Raw genomic sequence first — 23,433 nt, forward strand, 5'->3', positions numbered from 1 at the left:
TGGTGGTACATGGAAGGACATATCTTAACCAGCTGACCATAGTACCTTACGTGTCAGTGTATTCTGTACATGTCTTTTTTAAAAAATAAAAGGCCTTCATAAGTGCATTTACAAAAATAAAACACATGCTATTTCTATACTTGCTTTACTGCTTAGGAATTAATGAAAAATTTTTTAGACCTTTAATCCTCATGAGTAAACTGGGAATTCCGGTTGAGCTGTCCTTCCGTGTTTTCCTTTGCTCTCTGTGTTTGGCCTTGAATGAACAATTAGCTTGGCAACTAATACTGGTTTTAAAATTAATTTAGAGTTGAGCACACTGTATTAACAAACATAAATCAGTAAGAATAAAAAGGATATGGGCAATGACATCTAAAATAGAAACCAGCAGATATTCTGTTAGCTGGAGTTCTAAAGCAAATAACAAACTTGAAAATTCTGTGGATGTGATTAATTCCTGAACAAGAATAAGTTGTGAATTAGGCAGCTCTTAGTCCATTTTTTAATAAACAGTTACAAACAGAAAAAAAATATCTCTAAGATCTTATGCTTTACAGTGTCTCTCAGCTTTAGTATCATTGTATTTTCTTTACACTCCTTTTCACTAGGGGCCTGATCTTAAGATAGATTGGCACTTACTTACTAATGAGTACTTACTAATGAGTAATTGCAGACATTTTCTTTCTGAGACTGAATAATCTTGAAATATAAGGTGTTACATCTTTCAAAGATAAAAATCTAGACTCACTTCAAGAAATCTGCCTTTCTGTAAGGCTATTGGTCTTGATGAAACTACACCGTAGTAAGAAAGCTTCTCTAAAAGGAAAATCCAGTCACGCCTTCAACATGAAGTTGCTGAAACGAAGGTTTATCTCTTCAGTAGAAGCCTGTGGATTGGCACAGACCTGGAAAGACAGACTTCTCGTAGGTGCCTCTTGATAAAGGCTGCCATCACCACCAAGGTGTTGATGAGCCTTGAGGGCTTCCTTACTGGCACAGTGCAGGAACAGCCTGGTGAGCTCACATGAGTGGTGTAAACTCCTGGGTTTGCCAAAAGTGAGAGTCATGAGCATTGCAGGCTGTGAAGAAGCAGAGGCTACAGCTTCCTCCTTTGGCACAGAGAGATTACAGAGAAGGTTCTTGCCTCAGGAATAATTCAGATGAATAATAATTATGTCAGTTTGCCCTAACGAAACAAAGCCAAGAAAAAAAAAACTTATGCGACAACTTCTCTGTCTTTCAGAGAATTGGAATCAAAAAAGGTAATGCTGTGTAACAAGTGACTAGCATGTCAAAAGTACTTGCAACTTTTTGTTTATTTGTTTGCTTTTTTGGCACTGGCTGCCACTCTCTGGCTGGTTTTGACATGTTATCTCCATACTTGTTGACCTCATGCACTTTGTACTTTGAGCTTTGGAATGTGATTTTTGTTCACTCTCTCCTTATATCAGGAGCTTCTCTCAGGAAGACCAGTGAGTCCGTTGGGACCAAGAAGTGCAAAAAAAATCAAGCCTTACAGCAAGGATATTTTTATATTGACCGTTTGCACCCTGACAAAGGAGAGGAATGGGCTGTAACAGAGACTGTGGACTCCTCACTGGGGCCGTCATTGGTGCCGTGCTGGCTATCTTTGGAGGAGTTCTGGTACCGGTTGGAGATAACCTTATAGGCAAAGCAATAAAAAAGGTAATTTTATTTTCTTTTTTTTTTTTTAATCTGTATGGTTTATGGTTATTCAGTAATCATTAATTCTAAACATTGTGTTCCACTTCTGCTTTATTCCTTTTCTTTTTCCCTCTATTAAACCCATTTTTTGTCATTTATGCAATCTAGACTTCCCTGGGAATAGAGAATATATTAAAATATACTAATTATATTATCATGTTTACTTGTTTGCTGTCCTTTGTGCTTCATATAAGAAGCCAAAATATTGTTTTCAAGATGTGCTTTCAGTAGTGTAATTCAAAGTATTTTTATTTTTATTTTTATTTTTATTTTTATTTTTATTTTTATTTTTATTTTTATTTTTATTTTTATTTTTATTTTGTTAGTTTCTAGTTTCTTTATTTTTCCTCATCATGATTCACTTCTGCATTTTCTTATTTTTATACTCCATGCAGTTATATTTATGTACTGCAAATAATTTAAACAAATTTCTGATGCAGAATCTGATCCTTCACTTACATGCATTCAGCTCACGTTCTATGACTGTGTGATCCAAGCCAGTGCTTCCTCGGCAAGACCACAGGATCTGATCATATACATCTCTTTTATTCAAGGAGTGTGAAGAGTAATCAAAGTAGAGTGCTATAGACCTGCTGGACACTGGGGTTTTTTTTTGTTTTTTAGAAGATTTTATTTCTTTAAAATCTATTTTTTCTTTAAAGAAAAATGAAAAAATAATTTGTTAAAACTTCAGTGAAAAGGTTGTGTAACTGAAGGTCTAAATCATGGAGTAATCTGGACTGAATAAGTTCTGGGGTGTCCACCATGGAGACATGGAATGACCCTGGGGTCACTCCTACAGCTAAAAATCTAGAGACCTAAGGTCTTTGGCTGATGAACAGTCCTCCTAATGATCTGCTATTTTGCTAAAGACTGCGGAGATTGTGGAGATACTTATTCAAAGACCCTTCTGGAAGACTGCCCTTAACAGCTATTGAAGTCAGTAGAGTAGATGGATACATGAACTGTCAGGAAATGTTAAACTGTTTGTTGAGGCCCTGTCTAGGTTTTACCACAACTTTTAAAAAAAATTTTAAAAAGTGGGTTCTACATAACATTTTAATTTTGTCAGCAAACTCGGTGAAAACTTAACAGTAGAAGAATCTTCCAATACCTATTGAATTTTTCATTAATTTTTCAAATTTATAGAGAATAAAAAAGTAATTTCTTATGCCATTAATTAATTTCAAAGCAAATTACACATATTAGCAATGCTATGTTTACATCTGTTTACTTGTAATAATGAACCAGTTATACAACATGATTTGCAAATGTCTATATGTGAAATTATACTTACATGACTTCCTAAGCAGTAAAGTATTTGGCAGAGTAACTTTTTCGTCAATGTCTTTATAATCTTTTGCATTGTGATTATATTTCAGATGGTTGCATCTATTTCAGGGCGGCTTTTATATATATATATATGTAAAGGAAAATTAGTATCAATATTCATGTAAAACATAAAAGAGTAAATGTGTAGAGGCTTTTTTCCCTAAGTACAAATCATACTGGATTATTTTTCTCCTTTGCATCATAGTCACTGTTTAGTGAGACCATGAGTCTCTAAGACAATTCTTTTTCAGAAATGATACGGCAAGGTGCAATAGCTGAAACGCATCATCTGCTCAGCAGATGCTCAGGAGGTTCTAGAATCTAACTAGTTTTTATTTACCTGTGTTGAGGAAAAGGGAAGTAAGAAAAACAAATATTTGTTATCCACTGCAATTATGTTTAAGATAAACATAGAGCTGACTGCAAAACAAAAATATCTGCTGAGCAGAGCATGCTGAAAATACATTTTTTTTTCTGAAATCTTTCACTTTGGGAAATGTCATGTTTTAAGGAAATATTCGGAAGAAACAGATCAGTTTCAATGACAATATTATTCAGAATTTCTCACAAACAAAAACCCTAGGACAGGGAAAAAACTCTAATGAGCAAAATGTTCTTTAAAATGGTTTTACGACACTTCGTACTATAGCAAGTCAAAGTGTCATAAATTAACATGTTATAAAGATTTCGTCAAACCACATTATCATCAACTTATGCTCAAGCAAGTCCAGTTGAACTTCTTAGCATCTCAATACATAGGGACAACTTTAGTTTTAACAATCAATAGAATCAATATTTCTTACTGTTCTTGTTCTGCTAGCAGCCGAAGATTGAGCATACTTCCTTTAAGCGCCTATCTGTGCAGTCTACAAACCCTGCTAACCTCTTTTCTTTATTGCAGTCACTGAGAGATTAGACTGAGTAAACATTGCAGGACATATTTTGTTGGGAGACTGCATGTTGTTACTGCAGGAAAGAGAAACCATCAGGAAATATATAAACAACGTCCCGTGCCGTTACAAATTTGATTGAGTCTCTCAGGATACACCCTGTTATCTCCTAGCAGGCAGGTGCTGTTCTCCACTCATGAACAGTCCATGGGTGGACAACTCAAACAAAGTCAATGTAACAGATAAGACTAAGATGCCACCTCTTCATATGTTCCAGTTCATTAATATACATCTGTGCTTCAACACAAACCACATTGCTACCTTCTCTAACCCCAGACTACTCTACCTGTTCCTCAGATCTTTTTAGGATAAGTTGTATCTACTCCTGCCTCCAGCAGGCTTAAAGCATTTAATATTACATATATTTTCTGCATTTTTTCAGAGGCTCTTTAAAGAAACTGTCACTTGAATAGCACAATAAAAATGGCACTATCAGTAGCATCTTAACAAGTATCCATTGAATAAGATTATTACTAAGCTACTTGAGCTCTGATAATATTCAGGGAAAGGAGAATTCTCCTTTAAAAGGTGTTTTTTATTTCAGCACCAACGGGGAAAAAAAATAGTTTCCCCAAACACTGAATCTATCCAGAGGGAAAAGATGCCTTGAGGCATCAAAATGTTTGAGGCTATCAAAATGTACCTTTTAACTGACTCCATATTATGATGTTTAACATTTGAAAAAAAAAAAATCAAGAGGAGAGGTGAATTCAAAACAACAAATCAGAAAGTTTGCATAGGATATTGTTGAAAGGAGATATTAAAACAATACTATTTATTTAGGTAAAATTACATCATTTCATTTATGATAAAAGTTTTCTTTTTCTCAGCTGATCAGCATTTTTTTTCCCAGCTAGGTCTAACCACTAAAATCCATTAGTAGCAGATTCATTTACCAGGAAAATCTTTTATCACCACTTCTCTAACAACTTTTGCTTTCTACCTGAGTGCCCGAGGTCAGGAGGTTAACAGAAGCCAGATAGTGTTACTACAGAATAGTGAGGTATGATTTGCAACAATATCTCAGTGCTGCACTCTTTCTGTAGAGTCTTCAGAGTTAGTCTCTGCTCTTCTTAGAAATGAAGCTATCAGTTTTAGCTATTATTATGTTTAGCCATCTGTATGTCTACTTATGTGTTACCTATGATTGGCCAGATTACACCTCCTTAGCCACTGGGGGCATAGGAAACACTTCAAATTTAAAATTGTTTGTGATATTCACGTCACATCTGTGTTTAAACTAATGAAGCTAAAGCAACTACTGGGTCTCAGCAGAACATAAGTGATCTAATCACACAATTTGCAGCATTATCAGTGATAAATTGATTGGCTCCCATAATTTTTTAAGAACAAGGACTGAAAAAAGACTAAAATTTTTGATCCAACAAGGCCTGGATAGAAAGGCTAATAATAAGTTATTAATTATCACTTAATAATAAATAGCTAATTGTACTTTCAGCTGCAAAATGGAAGAAGATTATTTGCTTTCCTGGAATGTAACTTATTTGGTTTTACAGAATTGTATTGTTTAACTCTTTCAGCTTACATAAGCAGCCCAACACATATGACACACAGAGATAAACTAATAATACTTTTGTTACAGCCTAAAATATTCAGGGCTATTCTGGGTTCTCAGAAAATGTCACCTTTTGTCCATCTGGCCAGATCCTTTATTCAAGACAGAAGCTTTGGTTTGTATATTTTATTTCTTCATTGGAAGCCAGGACGGCTGAATTCAGCATAAAGCAACAAAGTACAGCAAACTTCTATTGCTGATTGCTCAGCATTTCTTGAATTTATGTATTGCCAGTTGACTCACCACAAGTGGAGGAAAAAATTTCTCAGAAACAAACGGGGTTAAAGTTCCCATTGATTTCACTCAGCCTTGCACATTTAGGTGAAGAAATTATCTTGGCTGTGCAGCAGTTACATACAGTATAGCTACTTTTGCTAACAATAATTGACTATGCAATAAGATATAAGGGTTGATGTAGGTTGACTAGGGATTTGGGAAGTGTTTCATATCATTAAATGCAAATTAGTAGTTTTCCAAATTCCCTTATATCTCATAATATCACAAAGCATGGCAGTGTTACTAGGGGAACATACAAGTGACATTTAAGGCTGGCCTCAACAGTGATCAGACAGCCAAAATCCAAGGACTTGCTGGTGTGAGGATATTGATTTTATTAAATGAAGACATGAATAAAGGCAAAGTTCTAGGTTTTATTCTGCCTTAGCAAGGTTACGTTCACCTGTCACAAAAATACATATAAATTATAGCAGCTATTCAGACATCAAATGCAGTGCTTTCCACCAACAGCAAGGCATTTACAATTCCATGGGAACGGGCTTTCACAGACAATGCCCTGCCTGTGGTAAGAGTTCTTCAAGACATGGTATTAATTTCTAACTGTGATGGTTCTTAATTCATAGTATTTCTTTTTAATTTTTTCATAGTACTTACTAAGCAAGCTCTAGTGGCAGAAACAAGCTAGAAAGATTTAACAGCTTGTATTTAAAATGCCTTTTCTTTCTATCTGGAGACATACTGCCCTTTTAATTTCTGGGATTCAAGTTAATATATTAACTAATAAATATTGCACCACTTTAATAAAAATAAATTTATATGTAGAAACCAGGCAGCCTAGATTTTTATTGCTATTGAAAAAACTTTTCCAAATTTTTGCCGCCACAGGGAAAGACTACAGGGGACAATCATATAGAAAGAGGCTTGACATAGACCAGGAAAAGCAGGTATTCACCTGACAATATAGGAAACATACCTTCAAACTCTGCTTCTCACTGTACAGTCCCAGAGACTGGATGGACACTTATGACATTATAGCTGAGTGCCACAGACAATGGTTACTCTGGAGTGATTCCTGATGTCATATCTTTATAGCTGTATTTTGCTCTCAGTAACACGTGTATGAGCTTGTTGTCATTTCTTTTAGAGGATTCACTTTTGCTCTCACTGAGCAGGAATGTCAGGCTGCCTTCAAATTTCGGCCACAAATATGTGCTGTATGCCTCTCATGGATGATGAGATAGTTTTTTTTATGTTTGTTTCAGGATCTTATACAATGATCTGGAAAGTAAATGTCCCTCATTTTTTGTGGTTAATTTCAGCTTTGGTTTTTGTCCTTTTAGGAAGCTGTCATTGCAAATGGTACCATTGCTTTTCAAAACTGGCTTGTGCCAGGAAGTTCAGTTTATAGGCAATTTTGGATTTTCAATGTGCAAAATCCTTCAGAAGTATTAGAGTCTGGAGCACGTCCAGTACTTGAACAGAGAGGACCTTACACATACAGGTAAGAAAAGCCTCTGAATATATAATACGTCTTATCAGAAATTTTGTTAAAATCTGAGAAAGTTCTGCAGAGTTAAGATTTGATTTTGAAATTCCAATGTTATATTTTAGTCAGAGTTGACAAAAATGCTTACATTGCATCTGTGCACAGCAATCAGAAACACTTTCTATATTGGGTCTCACATTGGGAAAACACATATAGAAATATGTAATTGGGAAACTGGGTGTAAAGCTATTTTCTCTTGTGAAAAACAATTGCTCATTAGCAAGGAGTTTGCCACAACTCCACACAGGCGTGGTTGCATTTGTTGCTGTTCAGTTTTTGCCAACTTTTTACATAGAAGAAAATCCACCAGATGCCCTGAGCCCAAGAGCTTATCTTATCATGCATGTATCACTCAAATTTCTTTTAATAATATGTTTTATTTCTTTATTACCTTATGACATTTTTAATTTATAGCTTTTTCTTTTCCAAGTTTTCCACTGGAAGGCATTCAATTTTCTGAATGTACCGGGTAGGGCCTGAGTAGAGCAGTCCATCCTCATTCAGGGATGTTTTTAACAATTTGCCTAATTTAATATGTGATGTTGACATAGGTCTTGTTAATGCTTCCTGAGTGATTAAGCCCAATATCCAGACATCATTTGCAGCCTTGTTATAAAATTGCTTTCCTAAAGATATATCTTTTTTTGACATCATTTGGGATGGTTTTTTTAACCATTCTGAGTCATTCTCTTCTAATGATAGTAAACCATGGGAAAGCTTAAAAAGAAGTTTTAATAAATGTAATTAATATAAAACAAAATATAAAGAGATACAAGATCCATTACTTAAAAAAAAAATAAAGAGGTGTATTTGGTTTTGTTTAAGTATCAAGAAAAAAAATCCCATTAGGCACTGAGGAAATATTTCCAAAAGAAAAAATGTTTTACAGAAAATAGGATTTTTACAGGAAAAGTCTAGAATTATTCACACGAAAAGTCTAGAATCCTTTCAGGTCTTATAAAATGTTCAGCATTCATCTACAAAAATGTTCATCAATTTTTCAAAAAAACTTCATTTAGGCACGGTTATGTGTTGTTTTGAAAATCAAATGCTAATTTTTTTCTGGATTTATTTTGAATTTCAAGGGTGCGATATTTACCCAAAGAAAATGTCACAGAAAACCCTGATGGCACAATATCCTACATGTTGCCTAATGTTGCTCGGTTTGAACCAGATATGTCTATTGGGACAGAAAATGATACCATCACATGCCTGAACCTCGCTGTTGTTGTAAGTAAAGAATGTTCACATTCAAATGTTGAGATACTGGAGGAATTAGGAATACTGAAACTGCGCCAGGCTAGATTTCCTCTCTAGGAATGCAAATGATACAAGTGTTAGCTACACTGAGGATACCTGTATTATTGACTTTAAAGAAAAAATTCTGAGGGCTTATTTCACATATATTAATATTTCCTTCTATTCCCAGGGCAATTTAAACGGCAAAGGAAAATTGACCCGTTCCTGTCAATGGAAGTAAAGTCATCAGGTTCAATGGGATGTATCAAAAAACACCCTGTTAATCAGTTTTAGTGTGGGAATGATTTAAAAGTTTGTGGACAGATTCTCTTTCTGCGAAATACAGCATGGACAATATAAGACGGATTTGCCATACTCCATATGCCTCCATAATATCCTCAGTCCTGCTTTGCAAGGGAGGCTGCATTAAATCCCACCCTGGGTGTATGCATAGTCTCACTGCCCCAGCTGCTTGCTCCCCGTGGTGCCCCTCAGCACCCCCGCAATGGCATCCCTTGAGCTTCTCCATCCAACTGAGCCCTTAGTCCTTCAAAGAAAATCATAGGTGTCCCCACCTACAGTAGCGCTAGAGCCTTTTCAGTCCAGATGTATTTGTCTTGTCTCAGGCTGAGAACATTTGCCCTTGATTATTGTTTACAGCTTTTGTATTTATCCCTACATCCCTAGTTTATCAGTTTGTATTTATCATACAACATTCCTATTTATGTTGTATGATTATCTTGCATTAACTCTGTGGTGTTTGTGAGTGTTCAGGATTACTGTGAGAAGGTGGATGCTAGAGGCAGAGAAATACTTGGTGTTAATGCAGTATAGAATCATTTTTCATTTCCTGTACTCAGAGTCCTTTAAGTCACAATATTAGCCAATACTGCTCAGCTGCCACACTTTGGACCATGCAGCTCTTTATGAGTCTCAAGCATAGGCTTATTCCTGGAAGAAGCCACGTCAGGGGAGATAGGAACAGATGATCCAAACTCCATTTTGCTGTCTGGAAACACAATGCTGGAAGCAGAAATTCCCAGAAAGGCTCTGACTATCTCATTTGACAGCACTGACTTTAATCCACTAGAGTCCACCTTTTATGTAATAAACTTGTTGTCAAAATACTCACTGAGAGTGCAGAGAAGTATTTTTTCACACTTTCTTAATCTAAGGGGATTGAATCCACAACTCTTATATATCATAATCTTGCCATATCCATGCTTTCTACTTCAAGTTCAGACAAAAGTAAAAGATTCATTAGGGTGAGGGAAAAGAAATGAGACTAAAAGTGACTTTTCTGTTGCTATCCCCATAGCACTAAATACATGGCCCACTAACAGGCCTAGGCTGAGCACTTGCTCTAAGAGAATCACCTGGTTTTATACAGATTTATGATTTCTGTTTGCTTTCCACAAGCTATTAATAGTCTTTATGGTCTTGACTTTGTGTTTACGCCTCCGGGAATGTTCATTACAATTACTGCTGGTAAATCTACACTATTCTTCAATGGATTAGGAAAAGTTACCCATTACTTAGAATTAAAACTGTTCAGAAAGTGGGACTTGTCTTGTAAATATGTATTCTTTCTAAGTAAAGAAATAATGAAGATTTAGCACTTTAGTCAGTTTTATGCAGGATACAGTTGTATTGCTGTTAGCATAAGAACAAATCTAAACCACTAATCTAAGGCAATAAGTAACGAGGCTTGTATATTTTTACTTACGTTTTTATAGTGTAAGAGATTCTGAAGTACGTGACATATGGAGATAACAGAAAAGAAGTAGAAATCTGAAAGTGGTACAGCTCCTATTACACGGACGGGGATTTGAGTTTTTTTCTAGGAGATACTCAGAAGCTGCCTGTCCATGGTCCTGGGCATTTGGCTCTCGGTGGTCCTGCTTAAGTGGTGAGGTTGGACAAGAGGACCTCAAAGGTCGCTTCCGAACTCAAGTCTTCTGTAATTCTTTGATAAGGGGTGATCTAGTGAACTCATGTAAGCAGTAAAGACAGATTATCAGCTTTTGTGTAAGTTATGCCCAGTAATTATTCTGTTAAGGAGTATCAGTTTTAAGTGGAAACTTAACTTGTAGTGAGCTGCAACTCTGGAAACCAGCTTGGCCAAAGATTTCTTGGAGTTAGTTTCTGTGGTTTTGACTCAAATCATATGAAGCATTTAATGCTAAACATTAATTTTACTGTTGTTGTAGGCTGCACCTGCCTTGTATACAAATAATTTTATACAACTACTATTAAACACTTGGATTAAATCTTCTAAGTCATCCATGCTGCAGAACAGAACAGTGAAAGAAATACTGTGGGGATACAAAGATCCCTTCTTAAACAAGATCCCTTTCCCCTTGGACCCAGTTCTGGGAGTCTTCTACCCGGTAAGTGAAACCACTGAGGAGGCAAAGCCTTCAATTTTTATTCTGTGAATAAAAATTAAGGCATTTACTATGAGGAAGAAAAATCTGACAATGCTACCATCTGGTTCAATGCTTCTAGCTGTTATTCCTTCTTCTTGTGTCTGTTACAGTATAATGGGACATTCGATGGCCTTTACAAAGTTTATACTGGGAAAGAAGATATTAAGAAAACAGCAATAATCGAAAGTTATAAAAACAAAAGGTATCATAACATTGTACAGAAAGCATACATATTTTCAAGGTATGGCTTTTAAGGCTTGATTCATTAAGAGCTATACATAAGTGGAATATCTTCAACGATTCAAAGGAAGCTGGATCAAGCCCTCAATTTAGCAAAACCACCACTCTTTCAGCTATTAATGATTCTGTTAAGAGCTTGGATTTAAGACGGTTATTGATTCTTTGAAACAAGCAGTTACTTCTGTTTTGCATACTTAAGCAGCTAGATCCCTTTTATGCTATTCTAATGCATCATATAGTTTATCTGAATAAATGAATGAACATCTTTGTCCTGACTTTGCTAATGGATCAGGCTTTTACTGGAGCAGTTACATTTAACAATACAGGTGATGAAATGGATTACATTATATGATATACTACATAAAGCATGATTTTCTTTTTTATCTTAAAGGAATCTTTCATACTGGGAAGGTCACTGTGATATGGTTAATGGCACAGGTAAGGCTACTAAGGCTTTTAAAACATCAACAAATTTCTTGTTATTGCAAGAGAATAATGAAAAAAAAATATTTAAGTTAATTCCCCTGGGCTTTGACAGGGGAATTTTGTGTGTTATATGTCTATATAAATATGAATATATGCATACTACAAATACTGTACATGTGTGTTCCATAATATATATATTAAATGTTATTGTACATTATTTTGTGTATACATGAACATACACTCTCTTCAGCTAGAGGTGATGTGGAAGACAGAAGAAAAGAATTTAACTCTCTATTCTTAATAATTGTCCTCATGGTACAATATATCTAAGATTCCTTTTCATTGCCCTAGCGGTTGAAAATTATCTTTGTACTCTCATAATATACATTTATTTACAGTGATGTAAAATGAACCAGAATGGATAGAATTTTTTTTTACTGAGATATGAAAAGAAAGTGACAAAGGAGAAGACTATCAGACAGATGGCTCGGAGGCCACTAGCAAGTGAAAAGGGATGATGAAAAGAAGTTGTTTGGGATGAATAAACAAGGGAAGAATAGTTTTTAATTTACTTTTGGAATGCATATGAAAAGTGTTGACTTGTTTAAGATACATTTATTCAAGATTATATTTTTTTCTTCTTAATGAGGATGTCAACCACAATCTGTTGAGCAGAGGTTGGCAGATGTCACAGTGGAGGCTTTTGCAAAGAGCTTTAGGCCTTCAGTGAGCGAGTGTTAAAACAAGCAGGTTTTGGGGCAGGTTTTTTTCTTTTCTGGGCTTCCTTAACTGGCATAGATAGTTTTCCTTACAACCCAAAGCACATGAGAATGTGTACTTAAGTATTTCAAATGCATCACAAGAATATGACTATCCAAAAACCTGTGAATCAAAAAGGATTAGATCCTTTTTAACCCATGTAATTAGTTTTATAAGAAGCAATATTTTCTTATGTTTTGGGATATACCTTCTTTCTTACAGAGCCTGAATTTTTTTCCTGGGGTCAGCTTTTCGCTTTTTCTTCTTCCACAATTGATGGAATAAACATACTCAGCTAACTAGACTAAGTGCTCCAGTACAGTGAAAATGTGAAGATCTTCCTTGTTAGCAAAGGTTATCACCCAGTCTAGAAGAACATTCAGTGTGTCTGCTGGGGAGAGACCATGTGTTTAGAGAAGCAGCAGGTTTAAAATGTCTTAGAAGTGTGAGAATTCTTTCTTATCTTGTAGACTTTCACATCAAAGTGCAGAATAAGTATAGAATAAGTCAGTACCTAGATGAAAAGATTAAGCAGTATTCTTGTATGGGGCTTGAAATAAGTCCACATTTGCAAACTCTCCAAGACTGCCAAGGTGTAGAAATAGTGTGTATCTAGAATGATCTTGGATCTTCTTTAAGAAAAAGTGCTCCTGTCAGCATTGAGCAAGTGGCAGTATGTAATTTAGCTTCCTCGCTCTTGCCAACTAGACTCAAAGATATCACAGATGTTTTCAATGACTTGGTTATGAGTGCTGACTGAGAAATTAAACAGAAATTGTGGCAAGAAGTAACAAATATACTGATTGGAGATTTGCTATACCACCTGGTTTCAGAAAATGGCAGACAGTCCTCTTACTTAACCCTGAATGCTTGCAATGCAGACGTATACATCTGAACTGGCCGTCTGATTTCTGTTTGTAGTGAATGGAAAGACATCACCGAAGTGTTACTGCTCTGACTTATTTTGCATGTTTACCATGTGTGAGACGGATTGCATCTTAGCGGTGCTTCCTTCTCTCTGTTAGCTATAGAGACCATACCAGCTTACAAAGAAGAGATCCACTTGAGTAACATTTGGTGCAAAAAGGTTCAGCACTGATGAGTAAATAGGGAGTTTTGAAGTCTAAAGCTTTGTTTCTTGTAAGTGCTGAGTACTGTAAGTGCAGGTTAATCAAACACGTCTAGAAAGTTTTAAGTCTTTAGACTGCATAAACCTTGAAGCAATGGCAACAAATATTTGTGTTCATATTAAGCAGGATTGGTTTTTTATCCTCTGTTTCTGGCTCACGTTCAAAATACAATCTTATCTATGGAGTGCTTTTTACTGTGCAATAACTTACATAAATATTTTCCCCATAAATGACTCATCTTGTTTACTTTTTCTAAAGTTTTATAGGAAAGTGATAGATGTGTACAGGCCTGAAATTAAATCTTCTAAGTGAAATTGGTTTCAAGCTCTTATTTTACTTTATTCACAGATGGAGCATCGTTCCCACCGTTTGTTAAGAAGGATCAGGTACTGCGCTTCTTCTCCTCCGATATCTGCAGGTAGGCTGGTCCCTTCCTCGTGTGCACACATACCTGTGTGTGGCAATGGAATGCTCTTTTGTTTCAAAGGGCAACTGCAGGGGCTCTGCTTGGGCTCAGGTCACCCAGGCATTCAGTATAAATATTTAATCCAAACATCTTCAACAACTCCTAAGATCAGGACCTAGTCTATAGCCTTCCTTATTTGGTCTGAGAGGGTAGTAGGTACAGCAGGGACCAGTTAGACCCATCTTTGGCATTTCTGCAGAACACCGTCTATGCAGAACAGAGATTACTGTATCCACTGGATACTCTAAATTGTTTTCTCACAGGATATTTTTACATATTTTATTTTTATATATTTACAAACAAACAAACAAACCTGCTTAATACATCACACACTGACTGCTTTTCAGTCTGCTGCTTCTGCTGTGCCTATTCAGTATCCCTGAGCTCTCCAGTGGGATCGCTGAGAGCAGTGGTAAAAGATTTAGAGTGCATTACAGTGTATTTACTTTGGGAGGTTCAACCCCTTTATTTATTTTGCTCCCTGGAAACAGCTGTTTCCTTTTAACTATGTTTAACATGGGCCATTTGCTTTGCAGGCTGCTTTTAGAGATCAGGGTTTTTACATGAAATTGAAGTTGGTTTTTTGGTTTCTTTTTCATGAAGTAATTGTATTTCCAAACTGGAAAGCATTTCACAAGTCATGGAAAAGAGGATTCTATACAGAGGAGACATTATAAAATTCTTTGGATTGATTGCACAGTCTGAGAGATCCCTCTGGTCATTTAATTCTATTAATGAACAATGGAGAAGGACAGTAGTAATTGCCCAAAGGTCATGCTAAAACAGGGCTATGGAAAAAGGTTTCTGTCCATGTTACAAAACCCAGACCCCTGTTTTTGTTTGGCTGCAATACAAAGTGTTGCTGCCCTGGTTACATTACTGTGTAACAACCATATCTCCATATCAGTTGATAACATATCAGCAAAAATAAGCCTAAGTGGCATTCTGCAATGTAATAAGTTTATATGGAGAATGTAAGCTGCATCATAAAGCTCAAATTAATATCATCAGGTCAGCAAAATCCTATAGCAGTGCTGATTTATCTTGAAAAGTAAATGTACCATAATTGAAAACTTTCAAAAATTTTATAACAATCAATGCAGAAATGTGTAGTGAAAAGAGATGTTAATTAATTTGTAAGTTTGTGTATACTGTTTATTATTAGAATTAGTATTTTTGTCTGTATATTTGTATTGTCATGCTTATCTCTGAGCTTGTACATCCTTTTGTGAAAGTGTGGAGTATTCTCCATTACAGATTAATAGCCCTACAAACTGCTGAATGGTGTGAAGGGAACTTTGGACTTTGGCTCTCTGGAGTGCTTGTTTCTTTTAAAAGAGACGGTTGAAGTATCCTTAAGAAGTATTGCAACAAATTCAGATTTTTAATCCAAATAACTGAAACATGTTTGTCCTCTTTTATATTCAGATCCATCTATGGAGTTTTTCAGGGCAAGCAGAATGTGAAAGGAATATCGCTCTATCGTTTCACAGTTCCACGTGAAGCATTTGCATCACCTGCTGAAGTCGCAGATAATTATTGCTTCTGTACAGATCGAGTCATATCACAGAACTGCACGTTAGCTGGAGTCCTAGACATTAGTGCCTGCAAAGCAGGTATAGTAGTGACACGGTACTGCCAAAGAGGCCATCTAAACGTCCAGGATGGTTGTGTTTTTCTGTAAATTCTTCCACGGATTTCCTGTGAGACCCTTCATTTTCTGTAGCCTCATTTCTCAAAATGAGCTCTTATAGTGTTTCTGTATTTTGCATAGTGTCATGCAAATTCACGCTGCTACAGATTGTAAACTGAAACAGTATGAATGCATGTATAGAAAAGAAAGAGAAGGTGTCTATATCCCAGAGATAGTCACAGCCCTTCTATTTCTGATAATTCTCACACGCAGTGTGTGCATGTGCATACACAACTATAAACACATGCAGAGACTGAGAGACATTATTTCTTGAGTTTAACACTGGTTTAATAAAATAAATATATAGAGAGTCTGCGTTAGGTGGAGAGTGGACAGCACGGGTTCCCTTCGGGCTTGCTTTCTGCTAAAACAAGATCACGAGGGTTAGAGAAACGGGGACAGTTAGGTCCTCACCTTAGCATGAAACTGGCAGCATGGCCACCTCCACAGAGTGGGCATAGACGAGCAGGATTTATGATTCCAACTTATTTCATCTTGTAAATTTTTCTAATGACAGCAGAATCATAGAACTGTGCAAATTAAGGGAGCAGGAAGAGTAGGGATATAAATATTATTATCAGGATTGTGTGTCTGTATAAAAAATTATGTTTGTGTTGAAAATGGCCTCAGAAGATGAGCACTGAAACAAGGCTGAATGATTCATGTGAGTTTGTTTCTTCAAACAGGAAGACCAGTATTTATCTCTCTTCCGCATTTTCTTCATGCGAGTGAATCTATATTGAATGATGTTGAAGGCCTGAGCCCAAATGAGAAGGAACACGAGACGTTTCTAGATGTAGAGCCTGTAAGTTCAAATATTTAATAATTGTAACTCAAGAAACTTGCAATGTTTAAATTTAATTGTAGAAGTGTAGACCTTTTACCTTTTTCCAGAGGCACAAGCAGAAGACACAATATTTGCTTTTCCAAGATTTGTTCACGAAAGTGTTATGATTTTAGCAGTTGAATATTAGAGCAGAACATTGCCTCATTCTGATATTCAAAATTTACAAAATAAGTTTTCATTTTTCCTTTTTAGGAATATGGCATTAAATAGATCCAGCAAAACTTGAATTATACTATAGCTTTTTTATGATATTCAAACACTCAAATTCTTTTCTAAGAGAGTTCTTCTGTTCCCTCTATACTTTATATTTTTCTTTTTCTATAACTAACAATTTTTGTATAATTAGTATCTCAATTGAGTTAAATAAATATAAATCAGTTTATTTTCAAGAAAATTGCCAGAAGCCTGATCATACTAGTCTCGAACAGATCTAATATACTCTTTGTGACTCAGATTTTTCAACAGAGCTCCCAAAAGGAATTTTTTTACGGGTCTGATTTTGATTGCCTCCAATTTTACCTCTACTTCTGTTTCAGTTATTCAGATTCTTAACTTAAAATGTATTCACCAATTTTTTCTCAATTGTGTGAGGAATTCTAAGGTTTCAAAGTTTTATTTTGTTCTGACTGTGGATGAAAATGTAAAATTCATTATTTTCCACTAAAATACTTTTAGTTGCATAATTTGACATTTAAGCTATGTAACTTCTATCAGGAGATCTAAAGTACAATCTTTGTTTTACTTTATTTGGAATAGAGGCATCAAATAGAATTTCTTGAATCTGATGAAATTTTCAAAAATCATACCCTGCTTTGTTTTTGTGGAGGACAGAGGGGAAAAGAAGAAGATTAAAAAAATGATTTGACCTTGGTTTTGATATGTTTGTTATGATATGAAATATTTTGGTTTGGCCCTATGCAAGTTCAATATCCTTCTTCCTTAAAAATAAAACTTAGCTGATTTCTGTTGAAGAAAAAACAAAACAAACAAACCATATTTTTATATGAGACATTTCCTGACTCATTTAGCATTTTTAATCTTTTTTGGCCTTCAATTTTGATTTCAAATAAAAAAGTAACTGTGGAAAACCCAAAAAATCAGAAATTCTATAGAAATGAGAGACCCTTAGAAACATTACATTTTCATAAAAATGGAATCCTTCAAAAAATGAGGGTAAAATAATATCGAAGTGTTGTTTCTTTTTTTTTTTTTTGACGGAGTCTACAATCTAGGCTTAGACACCCAGTTCATTGATATAAATTAATGGGAGGGGTTTTTTTCTGGTTTTAGATCACTGGTTTTACACTACAGTTTGCAAAAAGGCTGCAAGTAAACCTCCTTGTGAAGCCCGCACCAAAAATTGAGTAAGTTCAACTTCATTCCATCTACTCTACTCTTGTGAGACCTCACCCGGAGTACTGCATTCACTTCTGGAGTCCTCAGCAGAGGAAGGACATGGATCTGTTAGAGTGAGTCCAGAGGAGGTCCATGAAGATGATCAGAGGGCTGGAGCACCTCCCTTATGAGCTCAGGCTGAGAGAGTTGGACCTGTTTAGCTCAGAGAAGGCTCTGCAGAGACCTTATAGAAGCCTTCTAGTACATAAAGGGAGCCTACAGGAAAGCTGAGGAGGGGCTCTTTATCAGGAAGTATAGTGATAGAGTGAAGGATAACATTTTTAAGCTGAAAGGGAGTAGATTTAGATTAGCTAGCAGGAAGAAATTTTTTTATCTTGACAGTGGTGAGGCACTGGAACAGATTGCACAGAGAAGTCATGGATGCCCCATCTCTGGAGGCGTTCAAGGCCAGGCTGGATGAGGCTTTGAGCAAGCTGATCTAGTGGAAGGTGCTCCTGCCTGTGGCAGAGTGGTTAAATCTAGATGATATTTACGGTCCCTTCCAACCTGAACCATTCTATGATTTTACAATTAGTTTTTGAAGACTTTTTTTGCAAGAGGACTGATTGGTCTACGAGGTTGTCATTAGAGTTGACTGGGATAAGAAGTAATAAAAAAAAAAAATTCCAAAAGCTTTTTCATCTTTCTTGCAAAAATTTCAGTGATAGCTTTTCAGAGACCATAAATTTCAGCAAAAGAAACCTTCTTGAGCAAGCCACTGCATAAGTACTTTAACACACATTTTATTTCCCCACAGAAGCTCATGAGGCAACATATTCTTAAAAATAACATTCTTACAAAACTCAGATGGGGACCATAAGATTGAACTGGAAGGCAAAATGTATTTTCTGTAATAAATCCAATGAGAGAGAGAATTTATGTGTGCTCTGTCACTAGGTGGGTTTTATCACCAGGGCTGACAGTTTTCTAGCTGTTTCTTTACTCTTTATTGGCTCAAATTTACATGTACAGTTGTGCATTTTGGGATCCTGAACATCTGACAGGTGGACATTTCATAGATCTTCAGACCACCTCACCTTTCTTCTTTCTACCTACCCACACATGTAAGACCAGACAGAAAGAGATGGTTAACCGATACTGAAAAAGACTGTTAATAATTTTACATTTATTTGTTTTCAGTCCAAAACTATACTAAAAAGGTACATTTGGAAGGTAGAAATGTAGTGAGAGGAAAAGAAAAATGTTTAAGTAAAGACTGACCTTATGTGCCAAACTAAAGCTAAAATGCTTTACTTATTTTTTTTCCTCATTTCAGAGCTTTATCAAAAGTGAAGAAACCTTACATTTTTCCTCTTCTTTGGCTAAATGAGGTTAGTATATTTTCTGTCTATTAATTTTCACTGTTAAAAAAGAAAAGAGAAAAAACCCTACAACCTAGCTTTTTCAGTCTTGATGCCCTGCAATTGCGCAATTAAATTCATGCTGTCAGTTGTGCATGCCAGCAATATATTCAGCAAATCAGGGCTTGCATACTTCCTTTTAACTGACATTTTCTTGTATTGTTTCAGTCTGCTGTCATTGGGGATGAGAAAGCAGAAATGTTCAGAAGTAAAGTCACTGGTCGGGTCCAGTTTCTGGGTGTGCTGCAGATGGCGTTAATGATTGCAGGTTCTGTGATGTTTGTCGCGTTCATGGGTTCCTTTTTCATATGCAGAACAAAGAAACTAAAATAAGTAAGTAACCACTGACAATTCAGTCCTCAGCAGTAACTTTTCCCCAGGGTTTCGAGAAGTTTGCGGATGACACTAAGCTGGGTGGAAGTGTGGATCTGCTGGAGGGTAGGGAGGCTCTGCAAAGGGATCTGAACAGGCTGGACCGCTGGGCTGAGGCCAATGGCATGAGGTTCAACAAGGCCAAATGCCGGGTCCTGCACTTGGGACACAACAATCCTACGCAGTGCTACAGACTTGGGGAAGAGTGGCTGGAGAGCTGCCCAGAGGAGAAGGACCTGGGGGTAATGGTTGACAGCCGACTGAACATGAGCCAGCAGTGTGCCCAGGTGGCCAAGAAGGCCAACGGCATCTTGGCTTGTGACCAGCAGGTCCACGAGATTCTCCCTCTGTACTTGGCACTGGTGAGACAGCACCTCGAATACTATGTTCAGTTCTGGGCCCCTCACCACAAGAAGGATGTTGAGGCTCTGGAGTGTGTCCAGAGAAGAGCAACGAAGCTGGTGAGGGGGCTGGAGAACAAGTCTTACGAGGAGCGGCTGAGAGAGCTGGGGTTGAGAGAGCTGAGAGGAGGCTGAGGGGACGCCTTATTACTCTCTACAACTACCTGAAAGGAGGCTGTGGAGAGGAGGGAGCTGGCCTCTTCTCCCAAGTGACAGAGGACAGGACAAGGGGGAATGGCCTGAAGCTCCGCCAGGGGAGGTTCAGGCTGGACATCAGAAAAAAATTCTTCACAGAAAGGGTCATTGGGCACTGGAACAGGCTGCCCAGGGAGGTGGTTGAGTCGCCTTCCCTGGAGGTGTTTAAGGAATGGGTTGATGAAGTGCTTAGGGAAATGGTTTAAGGGAGTGTTAGGAATGGTTGGACTCGATGATCCCATGGGTCCTTTCCAACCTGGTGATTCTATGATTCTATGATTCTAAGTTCAGAGGCGTTACCTATTTAGTTGTTCTTATTTTTTTTAGTGGTAGTAAATTCAGCAGTTGTTCTGTGGAGAATGAAATATTTAGCTAATGTTTTCAAATGTCTTCCCAGCCTTAATCTTTCAGGATGCTCTTAGCATATCTAGGAGAGGATATTGGAAACTATATCAGAATATCTTTTCTTTATTCCAAAGCACAACATAGTTGTAGTGAGTTCATAACTGTAGATATTTTATCCAAGATTGCTAAACTGTTCAGAAGTGCCCTCTAGTACTTCTTTGGGACAAGGCCACACAACTGCAGACTCCTAGGCTCTTACAGAACCTACCTCTGTTTGAGATTCAGTGAATCCACTGTACGTGACTCTTTTTTAGTGTTGGGTAGAGTTTTTCACTTCTTTCTCTCAGTTGTGCATCACTGCCACATTAGTCAAAATATCTCCTGAGTGTACCTAGCCCACCAAAAATAAATATACTGCCATCATGGGTAGAATAACTAAGTAGGATTAATGCATTGACATTCAGGGAATCAAATGCATTTATAGAGTAATTTAAAAGAAGTGTAGAGAATGTTATGATGAAAATTATGCTGTATTAAAAAGACATTTTTAAGAAGACTTAACTCATCACATGATGAATTCTGATTTTATTTCACTACAGGTAACAAAAGAGTTCAGAGGTAGGTAATGTTTAATTGAAACTTCAGCCAAGAAGCATATTAAAATTTGGAGACAAAAGGTATGAATCAAGGCACAGCCAGTCCACATGCTATGGAATTCAACATTCTTTTCTATTTTGAGAAGACCAACTCACTAAACCAAATAAACTGCTGTTTCAAAAGGTCCACACTTCTGGCATCACTAAAGCAGTCACCATGGAAACTGTGCTTTCAAATACGCTTGATTATTGGAACCTTGTTACAAATTTTAAATGACATTCAAGCAGACTGAAGTCGGATTGACTTCAAGATGAAATTGGATCTTAGTCCACCTTCTGCCATTTATGCAACTTACTACTTTTTTTCTTCTGGGATTTGCAAGACAATTGAAAGCTTTTTACGGAAATTCTGTCTCTGAGCACAGACTGAGAATGACAACGCCTTTGAGCTCATGCTGTGCTCTAGATGCTCTCGTTGCAACATTTTGTTCTGTTCCTTCGAGGAATGGAAGCTGCTGCAATAGAATTGCTCTCTGTTTTCTATTCAGGGACGTGAATTGCATTGAATGTGAAGTTTATTATGTAAAGTTACTAACTGTAATACATGAAGTTAATAAAAGACTTACTAAAATACATTGTTTATTCATTTTATATCGAGATGGCTCATAGACAACCTTTCTCATATTGATTGAGCTCATCAACATTTGGCTCCACAGCTGATTAGCAATCAGAGCTGCTCCCAAACTCCCAACCTGCTCCATTGCTTTTACTGTTGCCTCTTGTGCCCTTCTCTTTCTGGCTACTGCTTGAACATCAGGCTGTGCGCTGTCCTAATCCCATTTTTGCCCTCTCTTAAGGAATGATCTCATACTTCACCTTCAGGGTCAAGTGAAATTATTTCAGACACAGGTAGGATTCAGATAATTTTGATCAAACATCAGAGGGTTCCACCTCCTTGCTACAGAAGAACATAAATTAAAACAGGTCACCCCAATTCTTTACTATAAACCATCTGCCACAAGGAAATTTGTGGAACCATTTGTTTAATGGGGTGCATCAGCCTGTAGACAGGTAGCAAACACTGCCATCTGCTTAAATGCTTTACTTTTCCGTTTAACCTGAATGCCATATCTTAGAAATGAGAGTCAATGGGGCAGACATTGAGTGTTATAGGGTCCCCCCTTTTCTTATGCACTTACTGAATTCAGAAAAAGACCCCAAAAAATCAGCATTTTTAAAGATTTCTTCTTGGATTTTTTGTCTCTTTAAATAAGAACTGCAAAGAAAAAGGAAGTTAAAAAAATGGCCAGACTCTTATAGCCTGGTCTTTGGAAATAATGCTACAATGGACTTTAAAGTAGAAAGATTTATTTTACTAGTAAAGGACAACATCTTTCACGAAGTATCTTGAATAAAGTGTTTTTACCCTTTGGAAAGAAAAAAAAACTGAACAGACTAAAATGCTGTTATTTTAATATCATGTTCTTTGTGGACAAATTTGTGTAGCGATGAATAGAGCTGCTAAATCACAGAAATCCCAAGAGAATACTCCTGAGGGCAAAGTTGGTGTGGTACATGGCTACTCTCTCTTTCTCCAGCACTGAGTTACAGGGCAGGAGATGTGAAAGAGGCATGGCACTCACTGGAAGCTCTGCTTTTACTTAAAGAGCTTAATCATTTGATTACCCACAGTGCTTGCTATTCAATGAAAAGTAAGGCCTTCCTCTCATTTCACAGTTGAAGACATCCCTACAGTCCTACGGCCTGGTCAAAAAAAAAAAAAAATGGGGACCACTAAAGTTTTTAAGTTGCTTTCCCCTCTGAAACATGTACAGCTCTGCTGCAGTTCAAGATCTGGCTCCAGGTTTTTATAACAAAATTAGCCTTTTTGCCAGAATCTAAAAGTGAGATCTTATCACCAAAGGAGCAACAGCCGTACTACTGTCATTATTTTGGTACACTAGTGGTTCAGATTCATTTTCTTTGGCTTCAAGTCCATTGTTAGAGGGATAGTATTTGCTCTATTGGATTTGTTTAGTACTATGTTGTGCTACAGCAGCAGTGATCCAGCAAGCCAGGCTGTAATTTTAAATGTCCTGAGGCCCATTTTTGCACGCACGCAAATAGATTTGTTCATTTGTAAAGACTTATTGATCTCAATGCCTGTTTGGAC

At 36.8% G+C, this 23,433-nt stretch overlaps 1 protein-coding gene across 5 annotated transcripts in view; it reads left to right on the forward strand.

The window, feature by feature from the left end:
• CD36 (CD36 molecule) overlaps positions 1-22,706 on the forward strand; it is a 38,285-nt gene extending 15,579 nt beyond the window's left edge. For all 5 annotated transcript variants that reach the window (XM_054075614.1, XM_054075605.1, XM_054075589.1 and 2 more), the window contains exons 2-14: positions 1,452-1,686; positions 7,161-7,321; positions 8,452-8,596; positions 10,816-10,995; positions 11,145-11,236; positions 11,666-11,712; positions 13,938-14,007; positions 15,484-15,671; positions 16,435-16,553; positions 17,886-17,959; positions 19,267-19,321; positions 19,520-19,684; positions 21,264-22,706. In XM_054075614.1, the coding sequence (XP_053931589.1) occupies positions 1,567-1,686; positions 7,161-7,321; positions 8,452-8,596; positions 10,816-10,995; positions 11,145-11,236; positions 11,666-11,712; positions 13,938-14,007; positions 15,484-15,671; positions 16,435-16,553; positions 17,886-17,959; positions 19,267-19,321; positions 19,520-19,684 (1,416 nt within the window). In that variant the 5' untranslated portion in view covers positions 1,452-1,566 and the 3' untranslated portion in view covers positions 21,264-22,706. The remainder of the gene's footprint in view (positions 1-1,451; positions 1,687-7,160; positions 7,322-8,451; positions 8,597-10,815; positions 10,996-11,144; positions 11,237-11,665; positions 11,713-13,937; positions 14,008-15,483; positions 15,672-16,434; positions 16,554-17,885; positions 17,960-19,266; positions 19,322-19,519; positions 19,685-21,263) is intronic.
• Positions 22,707-23,433: the final 727 nt, after the last annotated feature.

Source organism: Cuculus canorus, chromosome 1 (assembly GCF_017976375.1).
Source record: "Cuculus canorus isolate bCucCan1 chromosome 1, bCucCan1.pri, whole genome shotgun sequence".
NCBI classification, from domain to species: Eukaryota; Metazoa; Chordata; class Aves; order Cuculiformes; family Cuculidae; genus Cuculus; species Cuculus canorus.